This window comes from Palaemon carinicauda, chromosome 27, assembly GCF_036898095.1.
Source record: "Palaemon carinicauda isolate YSFRI2023 chromosome 27, ASM3689809v2, whole genome shotgun sequence".
Classification (NCBI taxonomy): domain Eukaryota; kingdom Metazoa; phylum Arthropoda; class Malacostraca; order Decapoda; family Palaemonidae; genus Palaemon; species Palaemon carinicauda.
The window spans coordinates 90,699,502-90,715,524 of record NC_090751.1 but is presented as its reverse complement, the minus strand read 5'-3'; the positions used below and the strand labels follow the sequence as shown (position 1 = coordinate 90,715,524).

The window sequence follows — 16,023 nt, the reverse complement described above, 5'->3', positions numbered from 1 at the left end:
ACAAGACATACATTGTTGGTCACTAGGTGGCAGGAGCCTCACTCACCTGACAGGTAGAGCAACCTCCAATTTAACTTCGGCAGCCTGTGAGTACGGATTTACTATTGAGTGTCTGCATCTGGTTGATTTAGTCTTTTAATTTTTCTCTGTTTGAAATAGGTCCTTGCAATTTTGTTCGAGGGATTTTAGAGGCAAGGGTATGCTGTGATTTCGATCAACTGTTTTTGTTATAATTTCCTGTTTACCTGCCAATATTATTATTATTATTATTATTATTATTATTATTATTATTATTATTATTACTAGCCAAGCTACAACCCTAGTTGGAAATGCAAGATGCTATAAGCCCAAGGGTTCCAAAAATAGCCCAGTGAGGAAAGCAAACAAGAAAATAAATTAGAAGTGAGGAAAAATTAAAATAAAATATTTAAAAAACATTAAAACAGATAATTCATATATAGACTATAAAAGAACTTGTGTCAACTTGTTCAACATAAAAACATTTGCTGCAAGATTGAACTTTTTAAGTTCTATTGATTCAACTACTGTACCCGATTAGGAAGATCATTCCACAACTTGGTCACAGCTGGAATAAAACTTCTAAAGTACTGTGTAGTATTGAACCTCATAATGGAGAAGGCCTGACTATTAGAATTAACTGCATGTCTAGTATTATGAACAGGATGGAACTTTCCTGGATGATCTGAATGTAAAGGGTGATCAGAATTATAAAAATCCTTATGCAACATGCATAATGAACTAATTGAACGACGGTGTTAAAGATTAGTATCTAGATCAGGAATAAGAAATTTAATAGACCTTAAGTTCCTGTTCACAAATTAAGATAAGAATCAGCAACTGAAGACTAGACAGGAGAACAATACTCGAAACAAGGTAGAACTAAAGAATTAAAACACTTCTTTAGAATAGATTGATCACTGAAAATCTTCAAAAGACTTTCTTAATAACCTAATTTTTTGTGCAATTAAAGAAGAAACAGACCTAGTGTGTTTCTCCAAAGTAAATTTGCTGTCAAGAACATTTGTTCCTGTCCTATCCCTTCGTGTGTGCGTATGACATCGATGATAAGTACGTGATCCTAAGGAAGTTACCCTTGGATTTCAGTGGCCCTCCATGGGAAGAAGAGTTCACCTGCGTTGTGTTCTCTAACCTGTGAGTGTCGTTTTCAGCAACCCAACTTAGGAAAAACAAACTTTTATTTTTCCTTTCACCCCAACGTGTTTTTGCCTAGTCATCTTTGCTGATGACTTCTATCAATGGGAATTACGTTTGTGTAACCTCTACCGTTTCTCTCCCCATGAGAGAAACAGTGCAAGTCCCAGGAACCTCTCATTTTTGTGCCTTGTTGTCCTTAGCTGGAAGAAATGTTGGCACAGAGAACCCTAGGGAGTGCATTGTTCTCGGTAGAGGTGTTATCACATCTCTTACCTTTGTGTGGTCTTGTGCAAAGAGTGAGTGAGTTCCAAGGGTTGTTCCACTGTGGGAAGAATCATCGGTTCCAACAATCATCGTACTTTTTTAGCATATGCAAGGTTGGTGGATAAGATGGCCGCTGCCCTTCTTTTCCTATGGTGGGTGATCTCTCTTGGGAGAGAAAGAAGAGTGTTGGTGCTGAAAGTTTTTCGGTATATGCTGCTACTGCTGCTTTCTCTTCACCTATTGTAGAGTTCCAGAGACATCACCTAAACGCAGGATAATTAAAGATCCTGTTGATGTAGAAATGAATCCTCTCGTTCAAATAAAAAATCTCAATATTAGAAGCAAGTCCTCTCAATTATAAGTTCACGCTCTTGCTTTACATCAAAATGAGGCCTTATGTCATCATTGTGCCCCTTAAAAAATGCATCAGTCATACTAAATTGTTGTTTTATTTATAACTGATGTTTGGAATTTATAAGATTTGATAAGCACTTAAAATTGGAATTTGGTGTATTTGAAGAGTCGCCAAAAAGAATGAATAACATTCCAGATTAAAGATAAATGAGGAAACTTACTTTTCTAACAATATAGTTGTTCCGTAACTGGAATACAAACCACGCTATTTAATAGGGGTATTACTTTCGGCGTAGCTGAAATGACGAGCCATTAAAATTTAACGAGGGTTTACTACCCACACCGCTAGTTAGCGGGGGTAGTAGAGGGTAGCTTGCTACCCCCCCTCACACACCTGTGCTTGAACTCACTTTGCCCTTGGCTCGGATGGTAGTCGGACGTGTCCGCTATCATTCTCACCGCTCTTTGGCAGCCATTAATGCATTTTTTCTTTTTCGTTGACAGTTTTGTGTGTGAAGTTGGCCTCTGCTATTATGCGCACCTGCCCTGGATTACCCGACCGCCCCTGTAGAACATTCATGTCGGTGGTTGAGACTGACCCTCACGCCCTTTGTCCTTCCTGTAGAGGTTAACAATGCGATAGAGATGACAAGTATAGGGAGTGGTCTACCTCCCAGTGGGAGAGGTTTTCACAGCGACGGAAGAAGTCCAAACAGGATATTTCTCCTTCGAAGGTTTCTTTGAAAGGAGAAAAACCCAAGGCCTCTTCTTCCGTTGCTCAAACCTCCTCCGAAGCTCGCACTCGGTCGGTCTCTTTCGAGAGACCGTCGAGTGGTAGCGTAGACCGTTGTACTGTTTTCCAAACTCGGGGTTCGAGAGATGGGATTGCTTACCCTAGCGAAGCAACTCCACCTCTCCCCCCCGGGGGAGGATTTGTCTCTAATCCCTTTATTTCAGCTTTGGTCTTCCTTGAGGTTCGAGGGTTTGCCCTTCAAGGAAATCTTACTTGACCACATCCGATTGGGTGCCGCTGTCAAGCAATCGTCGCCTCCGGCAGAGGTTGATCCTCTGTCGATTGTCGACGTTGTGGTGTCAGAGGTATCCAATGCGGTATCACCCATCACCTCTGCCTCTTCAAACCCTACAGTAGCTGACGGCTTAGTTTCTCCCGTTCCTGTTCAACCAACGAGGGAGAAACTAAGTCCAACAGTCTCTCCTGCTGGTGTTTCTCTCCCTCGGGGAGTTCACTTACAGAGACTCCTCTTCGGAGGACTGCAGAGGGTCAGCTTGCTGATCCAACGGCTCCTAGAGGGCGTATTCGTCGCAAGGCTCACCTTCCTCTTCGTCAGAGAGGCCTTCCTTCACCTGCGGTGAGGAGGCGCCTCTTTGATTCTACATCTTCGTTGCAGTCCCCCGCAGAGGAGCCTCGTTATCACCGACTGTTCCTACTCTGGTCCTGGACCTTTCTGCGGGTCGTTGGCGATCCCCTTCGGTGGAAGGTCGTCCTTTCAAAGGACACGTCGACCTTCCACCCGTCAGACCTGCCGACCTGCCGTCGCCTTTCTTGGATGCTGATGCGTGCTACGCGCCAACGATCATGACCTCCACGCTCGTCAGGCCTCGTCATCTAACCCTAATACAGGGCATCAAGGGCGTATGCGCCAACGCGCGCATAATTCCCATACGCGCTATGCACCTGCGCGCCAGGCTTTGCCTGAGCAAACAGATACTCGCCCACGCCCATCTGTGCGCCAACCCTCACCTGCGCGCTATGAACCTCCTGCGCGCCAGCGCCCTCCTGTACGCCAGCGCTCTCCTACGTGCCAATGATCTCCTGCGCGCCAGCGCTTGCCCGCGCCCGCCCGCGCTCACGCCCAGCAGTCATCTCTCCTGCGCGCCCACGATCTTCTGATCTGGGCGCTGTTGGGAAGTCTAAGTTGACTTCTCCCATGCGCTAGCGCTCACCTACGCGCCAGCTTTCTCCATCGTGCTGACACGCGCATTCACCTGCATGTATTCATGAGGATACGCTCGCCCTTGCCCATCCTCTCCTGCAGTTGCGCGCCATCATTCTGACACGCCCACAAGACGCGCGCCCACGAGCAGCACAGCCTTCAACTGCGTGGCCGCGTGCTAGGGGTATCTCTCCTGCACGCGCTCGCCCTACGACTTCTTCAGGGACACGCAAGCTCTCGCCTGCGCACTCGACGCCCTGATCCTGCCCGCCCACGCGCGCGAATAGTCTCCCGCGTGTGCGCGTGCCAACATCCTCCCGTGCGCGCTCCTGTGCGCCCACAGTCTTCCGCCCACGCTCCTGCGAGCCATCAGTCTCCCTCGCGCTCCCGCAGTCTCCCGCGCGCTCGCACGCGCACCAGCAGTCTTCCGCACGCGCGCCATCAGTCTCCCACGCGCGTGCACCAGCAGTCTCCCGCGTGCGATTCCTGGTATTCTTCATCGCGTGAGCACCATTACGCGCCCCTGTGCGAGCATCAATATCCAACAAAAAGTATCAGTTCAAGGTGCTGCTTCGGTCTCTCCACAGCACCACAGGTTTCCACCAGAATGTTCACCCTAATATCTTCATGGGCACACAGGATTGGCATCTGTCTCCTCCGTTATCTGGACGACTGGTTAATCCTAGCAGACTCTGTGTCATCCCTTCTTCAGCACCGGGACAAACTTCTGAGACTTTGCCAAGATCTGGGGATCATGGTAAATCTTGAGAAGTCCTCACTGCTTCCCACTCAAAGACTGGTATATCTAGGCATGAATATAGACATCAATCTCCACAAAGCCTTCCCATCAGACGACAGGATAGCAAGGCTGAGGAAGGCCGCAAGTCCTTTTCTCAGACAAGAAGAACTTCCAGCCCAATCGTGGTTACGTCTCCTCGGTCACCTTTCATCGCTGGCTCGTCTAATTCCCAACGGTCGCCTCAGGATGAGATCCCTCCAGTGGCGACTCAAGTCCCGGTGGAATCAAGGTTACGATTCCCCGGACGTCCAGATCCCTATGGGACCTGCGGAACTGACGGACCTCCAGTGGTGGGTGGCAGACGAGACCCTACGAAAAGGAGTGGATCTTCTCGTCCTCCCCCCGGATTTGATGCTGTTTTCGGAGGCTTCAAAGAAATGGGGGGGGGGGGGGGGGGGCCCACGTGCTGCACCACACTACCTCAGGCCTTTGGTCAGAGTCAGAAAAATATCTCCATATAAATCTCCTAGAGATGAAGGCCGTCTTCCTGGCCCTTCAACAGTTCCAACAGTACCTGGCAAGTCACTCTGTGGTGGTGATTAGCGACAACACCACAGTAGTGGCCTACATCAACAAACAAGGAGGTACTTTTTTGCAGCAGCTATCCCATCTAGCAGTAGAGATACTGAGATGGGCCTAAATCCACTCGATACCACTATAGGCACGCTTCATTCCAGGCAAAAGGAATGTGCTCGCCGACAATCTGAGCAGACTGTCTCAGATAGTGAGTACCGAGTGGTCTTTGGATCATCAAGTAACCGACAAAGTCCTGACTTTGTGGGGTTCTCCGACTGTGGATCTTTTCGCAATGGCCCTGAACTTCAGGCTCCCGCTGTACTGCTCCCCAGTCCCAGACCCCAAGGCTCTCTGGCAAGATGCTTTCCAACAACGGTGGGACAACATCGACGTTTACGCTTTCCCCCGTTCTGTCTAATGAGGAGGGTGCTCAACAAGACCAGAACATTGGTCAATCTTTCAATGACCCTCATAGCTCCACTATGGCATCACGCAGAATGGTTCCTGGACCTTCTGCAACTCCTAATGGAGCTACCAAGAGAACTCCCTCCACGACACAATCTGCTTCAACAACCACATGCCATCATCTTCCACAAAGCCGTAGCTTTGCTACGACTTCACGCATGGAGACTATCCAGCATCTCCTCTCTGAGATAGGATTTTCGCAACTAGTTGCTGTCTGGACACCTGCGAAAGTCATCTGCAGCAGTCTACCAGTCAAAGTGGAAAGTCCTCTGTGGTTGGTGTTGTGGAAGGGGTATCTCTCCACTCGATGCCACTATTCCAACAATAGCGGAGTTCTTCGCGTATTTGAGGGAAGAAATGCGCCTTTCAGTCTCGGGGGTGAAAGGCTATCGCTCAGCCCTAAGTCTAGCTTTCAGGCTGAAAGGACTGAACATTTCTTCATCGCTAGAACTTTCTCTATTCATACATAGTTATGAACTTACCTGCCCTCAGTCGGAAGTGAGACCTCCCCCATGGAACGTGGTTCGAGTTCTCAGGTCTCTTAAGAGACCTCCCTATGAACCATTACACCAGGCATCAGATCGCCACCTAACCTGGAAGACGGTGTTCCTGTTAGCTTTGGCCTCGGCCAAGCGAGTCAGCGAACTTCATGGTCTCTCGTAGGACATCGCCCATTCAAGGGGATGGGGCGAGGTAACGTTCAGCTTTGTCCCTGAGTTTATTGCTAAGACTCAGAGTCCTGGAGTGGTGGATCCTTGATTCGACTCCTTCCGGATTTCTAGTCTCCATTCTGTAACAGATGACCCAGACCATCTCTTACTATGCCCAGTAAGGAGTTTGAGGCTATACCTCAAAAGAACAGCTGCAGTCCGTCCTCATGTGCCAGCACTATTCGTCAGCACAGGAAGGACTAAGAGGAGGGTCACCAAGAACACCATCTCTGCATGGATTCATAGGGTCATTGATCTGTCCTTGAATCCAGATCCTCCTCCGTCACGTCTCCCTAGAGCACATGATGTCAGGGGCATAGCCTAGCTACGTCCCTGGCCTTCAAAAGAAATTTCTCTGTGAAGCAGGTTCTTCAAGCTGGGGTGTGGAAGCGTCAAACAACGTTCACAGCCCACTACCTGCAAGACGTGACCCACAGGAGGCTCGATACGTTCTCTATCGGCCCTGTGGTGGCTGCACAACAGCTGGTTTAAAACCTCAAGCTCCTTATTGGACAAGTAGCAGAAGGTTGAGGGCATTGTTACCCGGTTTTTAGTCTGCATGAGTGAAAAGGTTTGACTGGCCCTTATTCTTTTCTTCATCATCCCCTCTCTTGGTGAAAGCAGCATCCTGGGTTCTCTGCATAGCTGACCTCAAACCACTGCAGGTAAACCATGCTCCCTTGTGTTCCTAGTATTAAGTTAATACTGTTACGTCCCCATACCCTGACGAGGTGGTATTGGGAAAGTCCTAGTCTACGAGTTTCCATCTAAAGAATTTCAGAACAACTTCCTAGGACGAGTCACACTTCATACCTTCACACAGCTTGCGTAGGCCGCAGTTCTTGCGTAGCAAGGTTCTAGTGAGGTGCAGGGACTCCTTATTTCTTGGGTGCTTACACACTCAAATAACGAGCCCCCGGGCAAAGCCAAAAAAGCCAGAACTGGCTGAGACGTCCACCCTTCCTATTGGGTGAGTCACCCCTATTAAATAGCGTGGTTTGTATTCCAGTTACGGAACAAATGTCAAATTCGTAGATAATTTGTAATTTTCCTAACTATACAAACCTTAGCTATTTAACCAAACTTGCCCGCCAGCCCTATCCCCCTTGAAGTCCTACCTCCAAGCACAGGTGTGTGAGGGGGGTTAGCAAGCTACCCTCCCCTACCCCCGCTAACTAGCGGTGTGGGTAGTACACCTTCATTAGATATTAATGGCTTGTCATTTCAGCTACGCCGAAAGTAATACCCCTATTAAATAGCTAAGGTTTGTATAGTTAGGTAAAATACAAATTATCTACGAATTTGTCATTTTTATATGTAAATTTGTAAATTCTGTAAATTTGTGATGTGGAGGAAGACGATAATTGTATTTATTTCAGTCTTGACTTCTTGATTTTTTTCAGAGAGTCTCATAACCTTGAATGGCCATCCGATTACAGTTTCTAAAGAAGAAAAACAGAAGCTCCTCGACGAGTGGTCTCGTCCACCAGTTATAACAGTGCCGTCTCATCTCATGGAGCAAGGGTGGAAACTGTTAGATGAATTTGAAGAGGTTAGTAAGCTTTGGGTTATTTAGAACTCTTGTGATAATGTTATTTCCTTTTAAGAAAAGATTTCTTTTAAAGTGCGGAGGTAAGATCTTTGATATTAATGTATTGTATGTTTCATAGGCAATATTAAGTATGTTGTTCATTGTTTGAATCAATATTTTGTTATTGCATATTAAACATGTATTTCAATTGTAAAGTGTTATTCTAGTTTTTTACTGTATTTTGCTTTTAGTTTTCTCCCCAGAAAGTCATTGATACAATTCCATACCAAGAAAATAATCAGTGAAAATATATTGTACAGCATACACAATTCCTTGAAGGTTTAGAATTTAGATTGAATATTATTCTCTCAAAAAAGATTAGTTTTAATTTTTCATCATGTTTCTACAGTAAAGCGAGGTAACTATAAGCTCTAGGATGTTTGTAAATTTTATACTATAAGTAACAATTGCTAAATACTTCTAGTAATGGAAATGGAAAAATTTCAATATAGATAATCATAACTGTGTTGAAGTTTTTTTTGCATCAATGCAGTGATAGAATTATTGTCTTTAGTTATAAGTTTCTTTTCAGTACTCTGTATGTAAATTATTTTGGTCATATAGAGCATATAAAATATGGGTTGCCATAGAGATATCTTGTAAATGGGATAGAAGAAAAATCAACCCGTTCATATGAATTAAAATTACAGGCATTATATTCACATATGATTTGGTGATGAATTAGAATAGACAGAGAGAGCTAACGATCTGCTGAAATGAGAAAACTCATGACGAATTTAACCTTTCCTTCAGTGTGTGTTCCTTCTTTAAGTCCCTGGATTAACAATTATTTAAAAAATTTTGGCAACCACACTAAATACTAACAATGAACTAGTGTAGAGAATAAACAAAATCTTTAGGTTGAACGTATTTTGAATCTAACCCTGCCAAAGTTGTCAAACTACACTACTACCTTTTGAAATCTGCAATACATTTTAATGTAAATGAATAGATAACACAATTATTAGGGAGGCTAATGCTTTTCCCTTGTTGTTTACAGGCAGTAAAGCCCTATTTAGAAGAAAGAAATGAAGTTACTTTTATTCCAATGAGTCACCAAGAAGATTCAGAGGATGAAGAGATTCCTGGAGGTGCTCCTTTGGAACCCTCTTCTGGTATGTATGGTTCAGTAAATCTGTTTGTTTTAAGAATGCTAATATTGTCATTATTATAATTTCAGTGATTCTTACTTGAAATTCACTTTGATTACTTTTATCTTGAAGTACAACTTTGCTGACCTGATTTGAAGTAGATTTTAATGTCGGCCCTAACTCTTCCTTGAACGTGCTTTCTATTCCTGCTGATGCCTGAACTGTTACCAGGAAAGGTATTCTACTAGCTTCGGGATTAGTATTACTAACATTGTTAGTTGTTGGCAGCCCTGTTTGGTTCTCATGACTGCCTTATTTATTTTGTTTGATCATCTATGTCTGATGTATCTGATTTGGTCTGTGTAAGATGGCGATTTATGTACAAAATCAGGATAATTTTAAGAATTTCTTCCCTTAAGTCAAAGGCAAAGTTTAGTGCTATGTGTTGAGGAAAAAAAAAAGATTTTATTGGGATCGTGTCTGCTATCAGTTTGTTTACTTTGTAAAGGTAAATATTTCTCTCTACAGTATCAGATTTTTTAGCCTGTTTTTTTTTCTTTTGATAATCTTTGTAGAGACTAAAGATATGAATTTTAGAGAAAAAAATAAGATATTAAATGGTAGGGATTAATTATCTAGGAATAGTAATAACAACTTTGATAGATACTATACTGTTTATCACAATTTTAGGCTAGCCTAGAAATGGGTTCTTTGGCAGATAATAGCCAGGAAGTAATTGGCAACATAAACCAAGTACGTAATACGATAATAGATATGTTAATAAAGTGTTTTGATTCTTGAAATCTTAAAGATGATTTGACCAAGATTCAAAATGCTTTGTTTTTATTTTTCAGTTCCTAAACACCAAAAGATAATAGCAATATAAAGAGAATTGTGGTAATACAAGATTGGAGATTTTTATTAGTTCTACTGTACACTGACAAGACAATAAGCCAGTGTTTTATAGTATTGTGAATGTTAAGGTGGCTCATTCAAATGTCAGAGGTTACATTGATTACAAATTTTATTGTTCTGTATGATGCGTTTGATATTCCCGACTTGTTTTGTGCTAATTTTGCTCTAAAACAGATTTATATATTAAGGTAAAGCTAACGGATGCATTTTCTATGAAATTCACGCATAACTTGTTGGCTAATAAAGCATTTTTATTGTTTTAATTTAATTCTATTTCATTGTGCCTTTATCCAAAGCTCAAATGTTACTTAACTGAAGGTAATAGCCTAACCAAATGCACCACTAGGATTTGTTTCAGGTAGTGTCTTATAAACACCTTATGTCCAACCTGTAAACCTCTAGATATCCGAGAATTACATATTGTCGAAGAATGCTAACAAGGAAGTAATTATTCTTACGTTGGTTTTGGGGGGGTGAAGAGAGAACCAGTTTTCTTACTAAGGAAGGTCATTTGAATACGGATAGCCCATGTTGAAAGGAGCGTGTTTGCCCAGGTATTTTGAAACAGACTGCCTTATGAAGTTTTTTTTTTTTTTTTGCTAAAAACAGAACACTCAGTGTCAGAATTAGGAGACGGTTAGAAATGATGGTGATGAACGCCTGTTTTCTCCTTGATACTGTAAGCTCCCTGATTCTTGCTCCGTAGACTGTAACTATCAGAAGGTATCTTTCTGTAATAACTGTTTAATGGACATGGAGGAATTATCTAAGTTTTCCAGAAGGATGAGTACTCTACCAAAAGACTAGGATACTAAGGGGATTGGTGAAGATGGCTGTTTTAAGGCAAAAGACTTGGTAACCTTCTGAAACATTTCTGAGTAAATCTACGACAAAATTTGTATGACAAGATTAATGATGGCTTAAGCTTTCTATCCTCAAAGAGGTGGTGGACCAGAAGGGAAGCCAAGAAGCTGGATACTTGTCATTATGCTTCTGAGAAAGGGTCTGGATGATATAGCACTACTGTTTATATGGAAGAAAAAATCTAAGTGTGAAGGTGTTAGGACAGAAAGGAGGAAGTAAAGATATTCAGACTCCCTACTTTTTGATTCAGCTCTGCTGACCGAAGATGGTGTAACCTGGGTCTTAGATGCTGAAGCACTGGATATCACAGGCAATTCAGCCAATGTGGAGCTTCCAGCACAGCTATCCATGAAAACTCCTGAAGGTTATTCAATTCTAAGTCAAATTCAGAGGGAATAGATAAATTGAGGACCATCTGTTCCAATCCAGATTCAAGGTATCTTTCAACTGCCTGAGAATCCACATTTGGAGCTATGTAAAGTGGAGACTTATGGTTTTCTTTCATTACAAACAGAAGGTTGTCTTTAGTTGCAAAAAGGTCTACTTGGAGAGTTGGAACCAATTCTAGGATCTTTTGGAAGGAACCCAGATCCAAGGTCCTTTCTGTGTCCAGAGCTGTCTGTCTGGGTAAGCCATCCACTGATATATTGAGCGAGCCTGAAAGATGGAGTGGGTAGAGGAATAAATTCCTCTCCAGAAGGAAGTTCATAATAGGGAAGGCTAGTTGTGTAAGGGATGTTTCATTGGAAGAATGTTCTCCTTTTTAGTAAGATAAACTTAAAAGTGATTTTTTCTACTAGGAGTTATTGCTTTACCACCCTTGCATTTTTGTAATGGCCAATGCTCACGTGTGTATCTTACTGTATCAATGCAAATAGACTGTAAGTAGTTATGTAATTTTTCTAACGCTGTTATGGCATAATACAGTATCTGTAATACTGTATGATAAGGGAAATTAAATCCATTACAGATAAATAACAAATAAATCTTTTGGGGTTTTTGTCCAATATTGGAGGATATGCTGCGTAGTCTGCTTCCTCCTTTGGCTTTGGCTTGCATGAATTTGTATAGTAATTTACTTTCTTATTCCTTCAGTGATGAAATCTTGCATCTCAAATCTTGTAGCATTGAAATACAGTAATAGATTTATTACTATGAAATTTATTTATATATTTATTTATTTTTTTTTCTTTCAGATAACTCAGATTTAGATGAAGACTTGGGCAAAAATAGTAGTTTTGTACTGGATCTATTAACTGGAAGGGAATATGTGGTCAATCCAGATGCCAGTCATAGTCGAAGTAGAGAGTTATTAGAACGTCTTAATTGGAAGACAGGATCTCCGACTCAGTCTAAGTTTGGCACTCGTCTCCCAATGCTGGATTACAAGTGAGTAATCTTGTCAAGATTCCAGTGTTTTGTAAGGTATTATGTAATAGTTTTAGATCTTTCCATTTAATGAAATTTAGAAAAAGATTTTTAAAATTATGTTAACCTTCTTGTGATCCCACCTTTGACAAATGTGCTATCAAGTTCTTCGGTTTTGGCCAGGGGGAAAAAATTGGCGCTCCTGCCGAGAAATAGTTTTTGTGCCTCTGTATGGCCAAGCTATAAAAAATATGAACAAATGGTTTGTTGCCTTATGTTAAAGAAGGAATCAGTATTTTCATGATATGATCAGAATATCTTTTCAATGCTTGAAATTATTTAAGAAATGTAAAGAACTTTTGAAAATGATTAGAAAAACGTATACTGTAGGTAATCTATAGAAATGTTCATAAAGAATATAAGAATTAGTGTGAAAGACTTTATTTTATATTGAAATTCTGTAGAAGTGGCTGATCTATCCAGGGGTAGCAATGATATTTGATATATACGTATTTGAATATTGATGAGCCATGATTGATTACAATTTGCTAATCTTTCTACTGTGCACAATGATGTCATTTGTCAACCTACTCATGTTGATGTTACGTAGCGGCAATAACTATGAATAAAAATAAAAAAATCTTAGAAATGCACCATATGAACTAGAAAATGGAGATTTGTTTGTATTTGGTTCTCATAAAAAAAGAGATTTCCAAAATTTAGATCTAATAGAATGGTGGAGGGGTATTAGTTTAAGAGAGTTAATAGTAGATTTGGAATTGAATGATTGTTGAACTCTGGAAAGATCCAGAAACAATGGAGAAAGACTGTAGAGGCAGACACAGACTTAATGGGAATCCAAGCAGTATTTTTGTTCATTTTAGAATTTCTATTCAGACTGATCAAAACATGCTTATGATTCATGTTGCTGTTTATTTGCCTACAATGAAGGAAAAATTCAATGCTCTAAGTATTTATTTATTTTTTTCCGTTTATCAATTAATACTTCTACTGACTTCGTGTTATTTGTATTCTAGGGACAATCTTGAAAAAGCACTGGATGCCTATCAAGTTGTAGTTGTGGCAGGAGACACTGGATGTGGTAAAAGTACACAGGTTTGTTAATGATTTGCTGAATGTTCCATAGAATAACCCTATTCAATTTATGGTTTTATTCCAAATTGTTGTGCATATGTGACAGCGGATGGAAATCCAAGAATGTTGTAACATTTATGCATTATCTCTTATTACAGAATTCTTGTTTTGCATTTGTAAAAGTATCTTTTATATATTTACCCATCTTTCAAGTACATTATGTTATTATTTATTTGTTTTACAGATGTACATTAACAACTTTTTGATGCACTTGCACTATTTTCTGTGCTAATGGATATATTGCTTTAATAGACAAAGTCATAAAAAGTGTTCATTGTTCTGGAATAGGAGCAAATCCTAATAACCACTGCTCAATTAGGGAAATTCTAAATGATTGAATGATAGGGTTATATATTCTGTAAAAGTCAGAGCAGAAAATTCCCAGGAATTAGGTAGTACAAGAAAATTAGAAAAAAATACTTTCTGCACCCTTAATGTCATTTCTTGGTCTCTATTTCCCTATATAACTAAGAAAAACTTGTGTATCTCAGCTTTGAGCAAAACTGAATAAGTTATAGTAATAGTATTCATATTTAAATAACAGAAAATATGGAACTTATTACAAAAGGGCTTGAAATTTCGCATAAAAAGTAACATCAGTCTCAACTTGATTTCCCCTGTTATACAGTTTGTATAACAGTTTGTTGTATTGTATTTGAAAATCAAACATGAAAGCATTGTATTTTATAACACCAAATAAAGCATTTCATTCTCAGGGAAGTAACATAGGAAAGTAAGTTGAGACAGACAATGTTATATATGTGAAATTCTTAGCCTTGTGTGATACTTTAATTTTTTTTTTAATCTACCATGGCTGGTTCTGTATTTGGTGTTATATAATTGTGAATAAATACTCATGATGTGGAATTTTATGTCCTTCCCTCTAATAATGAAATGTGCACATGTCAAATCCAGAAATGTTAAGGTCTGACTGTAATTGAATCATTAATCAATTACTTCTAGAATAATGAAAGAAGTATACTTGATTAACAGTTTACCTTAAAATCATTTCAGATCTTTCCATAAATGTAGTGTTATAGTTAGCTGATGATTGGGATTATTAAAGACATGAAGTTATTTATAAAAGATAGGGTCTTCCTTTGTCAAAAATCCCCATTTTAGTTATTAAATTAAATGACTTATTTTTTTAAATCTTATCAAATTGCTTTCTCTTTTATTATATTTAGGTTCCTCAGATGATTTTAGACAAGTGGATAAAGGAAGGAAGAGGATCTGATTGTAATATTCTTATTTCACAACCCAGAAGAATTTCAGCAATTTCCTTGGCAAAAGTTATTGCCCAGGAAAGGGATGAAAAGGTATTTAAAGCATTTCTATTAGTTATTTTATATTGAGTCATCTTCCATGGTGAGTAACAAATATGACATAGGTTGTGGTGGTTGTTGTGATAACGTCCCTGACTGGTGAACGCCAGACTGAGGTTCGAGTCCTGCTCAAACTCGTTAGTTTCTTTAGTCGCTGCAACCTCACCTTCCTTGTGAGCTAAGGATGGGGTGTTTGGGGGAGTCTATAGGTCTATCTGCTGAGTCATCAGCAGCCATTGCCTGGCCCTCCATGGTCCTAGCTTTGGTGGAGAGGGGGCTTAGGCACTGACCATATGTATATATGGTCAGTCTCTAGGGCATTGTCCTGCTCGATACAGCAATGGCACTCCCTTGCCTATGCCATTCATGAGCGGCCTTTAAACCTTTAATGTCTGTTATGTTTTGGGAAGATTAGCATATATTTTATCCTTGTTGTATATAAGATACAATAGAGCACAATTTAAATGCAAATTGATTAAGGGGACAGTCCGTTAAGGTGTTTTGACATAACTTTCAGGAATTGAATTATCCTATTATTGTTTCTATGTATGCAGAAAAATATCGTACATGCTCCCCAGAAGTTTCAGCCAATTATTTTTACAATTAATGTAGATAAAGTGGACTTTAAATGATGACTTCATCTTTACTGCATTGTCTGCTTGACTGAGTTTGACAGAATCGTCTTTGCGTGTTTATATTTTGCCCATATATAGCAATTTTTTTCACTTATATTTTGAAATCTTGTACATCTGACAGATATGGAAGGCATTGGTAGAGGGTAAGGGAATGCAAAATATGAACTATGAGAAGAACAGCCAGAGTTTCCAAAGACGTATAGAAGTTATGTTGCATGTGTGTTTGGTTACTTGCATTTCGTATGTACATTGTGTTTTCACAATGTCCTCGTGAACTTTATAGCAAGGCCAGTGTTACCTAAGGTCAAAGATAGAACAAAAAGTAAACAGAGAGCAACAAAAAAAGAACCAAAAAGAGAGGAAAACATGAAATAGAGTACAAAGCTGGAACATTCTAACTAAAACTCTGGCAACAATGAGAGACCGCTGGCATCTCATGACATCCTTACACCACAAGTATTAGTAAACATGGGCTTTAAATGCCTCATTTAGGGAGTCTTCATGTAGTAATAAACAATAAAAGTACAAAGTAAGGTTATCATAATAATGTTATCTTGATTTTCTTAAGAAAAAGAGCGAAAATTTATAGCAAATCTTCGGGAGCTCATAACTCAAAAACATACAGTAGGGTCCCGAATTATGCGAGAATTTGGTCGATGAAAGGCCTCGTGTAATTGGAAATTCGTATATTTCGAAACACATCATGGCGGCAAACAGCAACCTACCCGTCAATTTTTTTTTCACTCCATTTCTAGCTTTCTAGCTATATATATACTGTATATACAGTGTGTGTGTATGTATGTGTGTATGTATATATTATATATATATAAAACATATATA

The 16,023-nt window shown here is 40.3% G+C and overlaps 1 protein-coding gene across 1 annotated transcript in view; it reads left to right on the top strand.

Annotated features, from left to right (window-relative positions):
- Nucleotides 1-15,457, top strand: part of LOC137621027 (ATP-dependent RNA helicase DHX30-like) — a 65,896-nt gene extending 50,439 nt beyond the window's left edge. Inside the window, exons 6-11 of the mRNA XM_068351467.1 lie at nucleotides 7,643-7,791; nucleotides 8,831-8,945; nucleotides 11,897-12,089; nucleotides 13,106-13,184; nucleotides 14,411-14,542; nucleotides 15,305-15,457. Coding sequence (XP_068207568.1) covers nucleotides 7,643-7,791; nucleotides 8,831-8,945; nucleotides 11,897-12,089; nucleotides 13,106-13,184; nucleotides 14,411-14,542; nucleotides 15,305-15,457 — 821 coding nt within the window. The remainder of the gene's footprint in view (nucleotides 1-7,642; nucleotides 7,792-8,830; nucleotides 8,946-11,896; nucleotides 12,090-13,105; nucleotides 13,185-14,410; nucleotides 14,543-15,304) is intronic.
- Nucleotides 15,458-16,023: the final 566 nt, after the last annotated feature.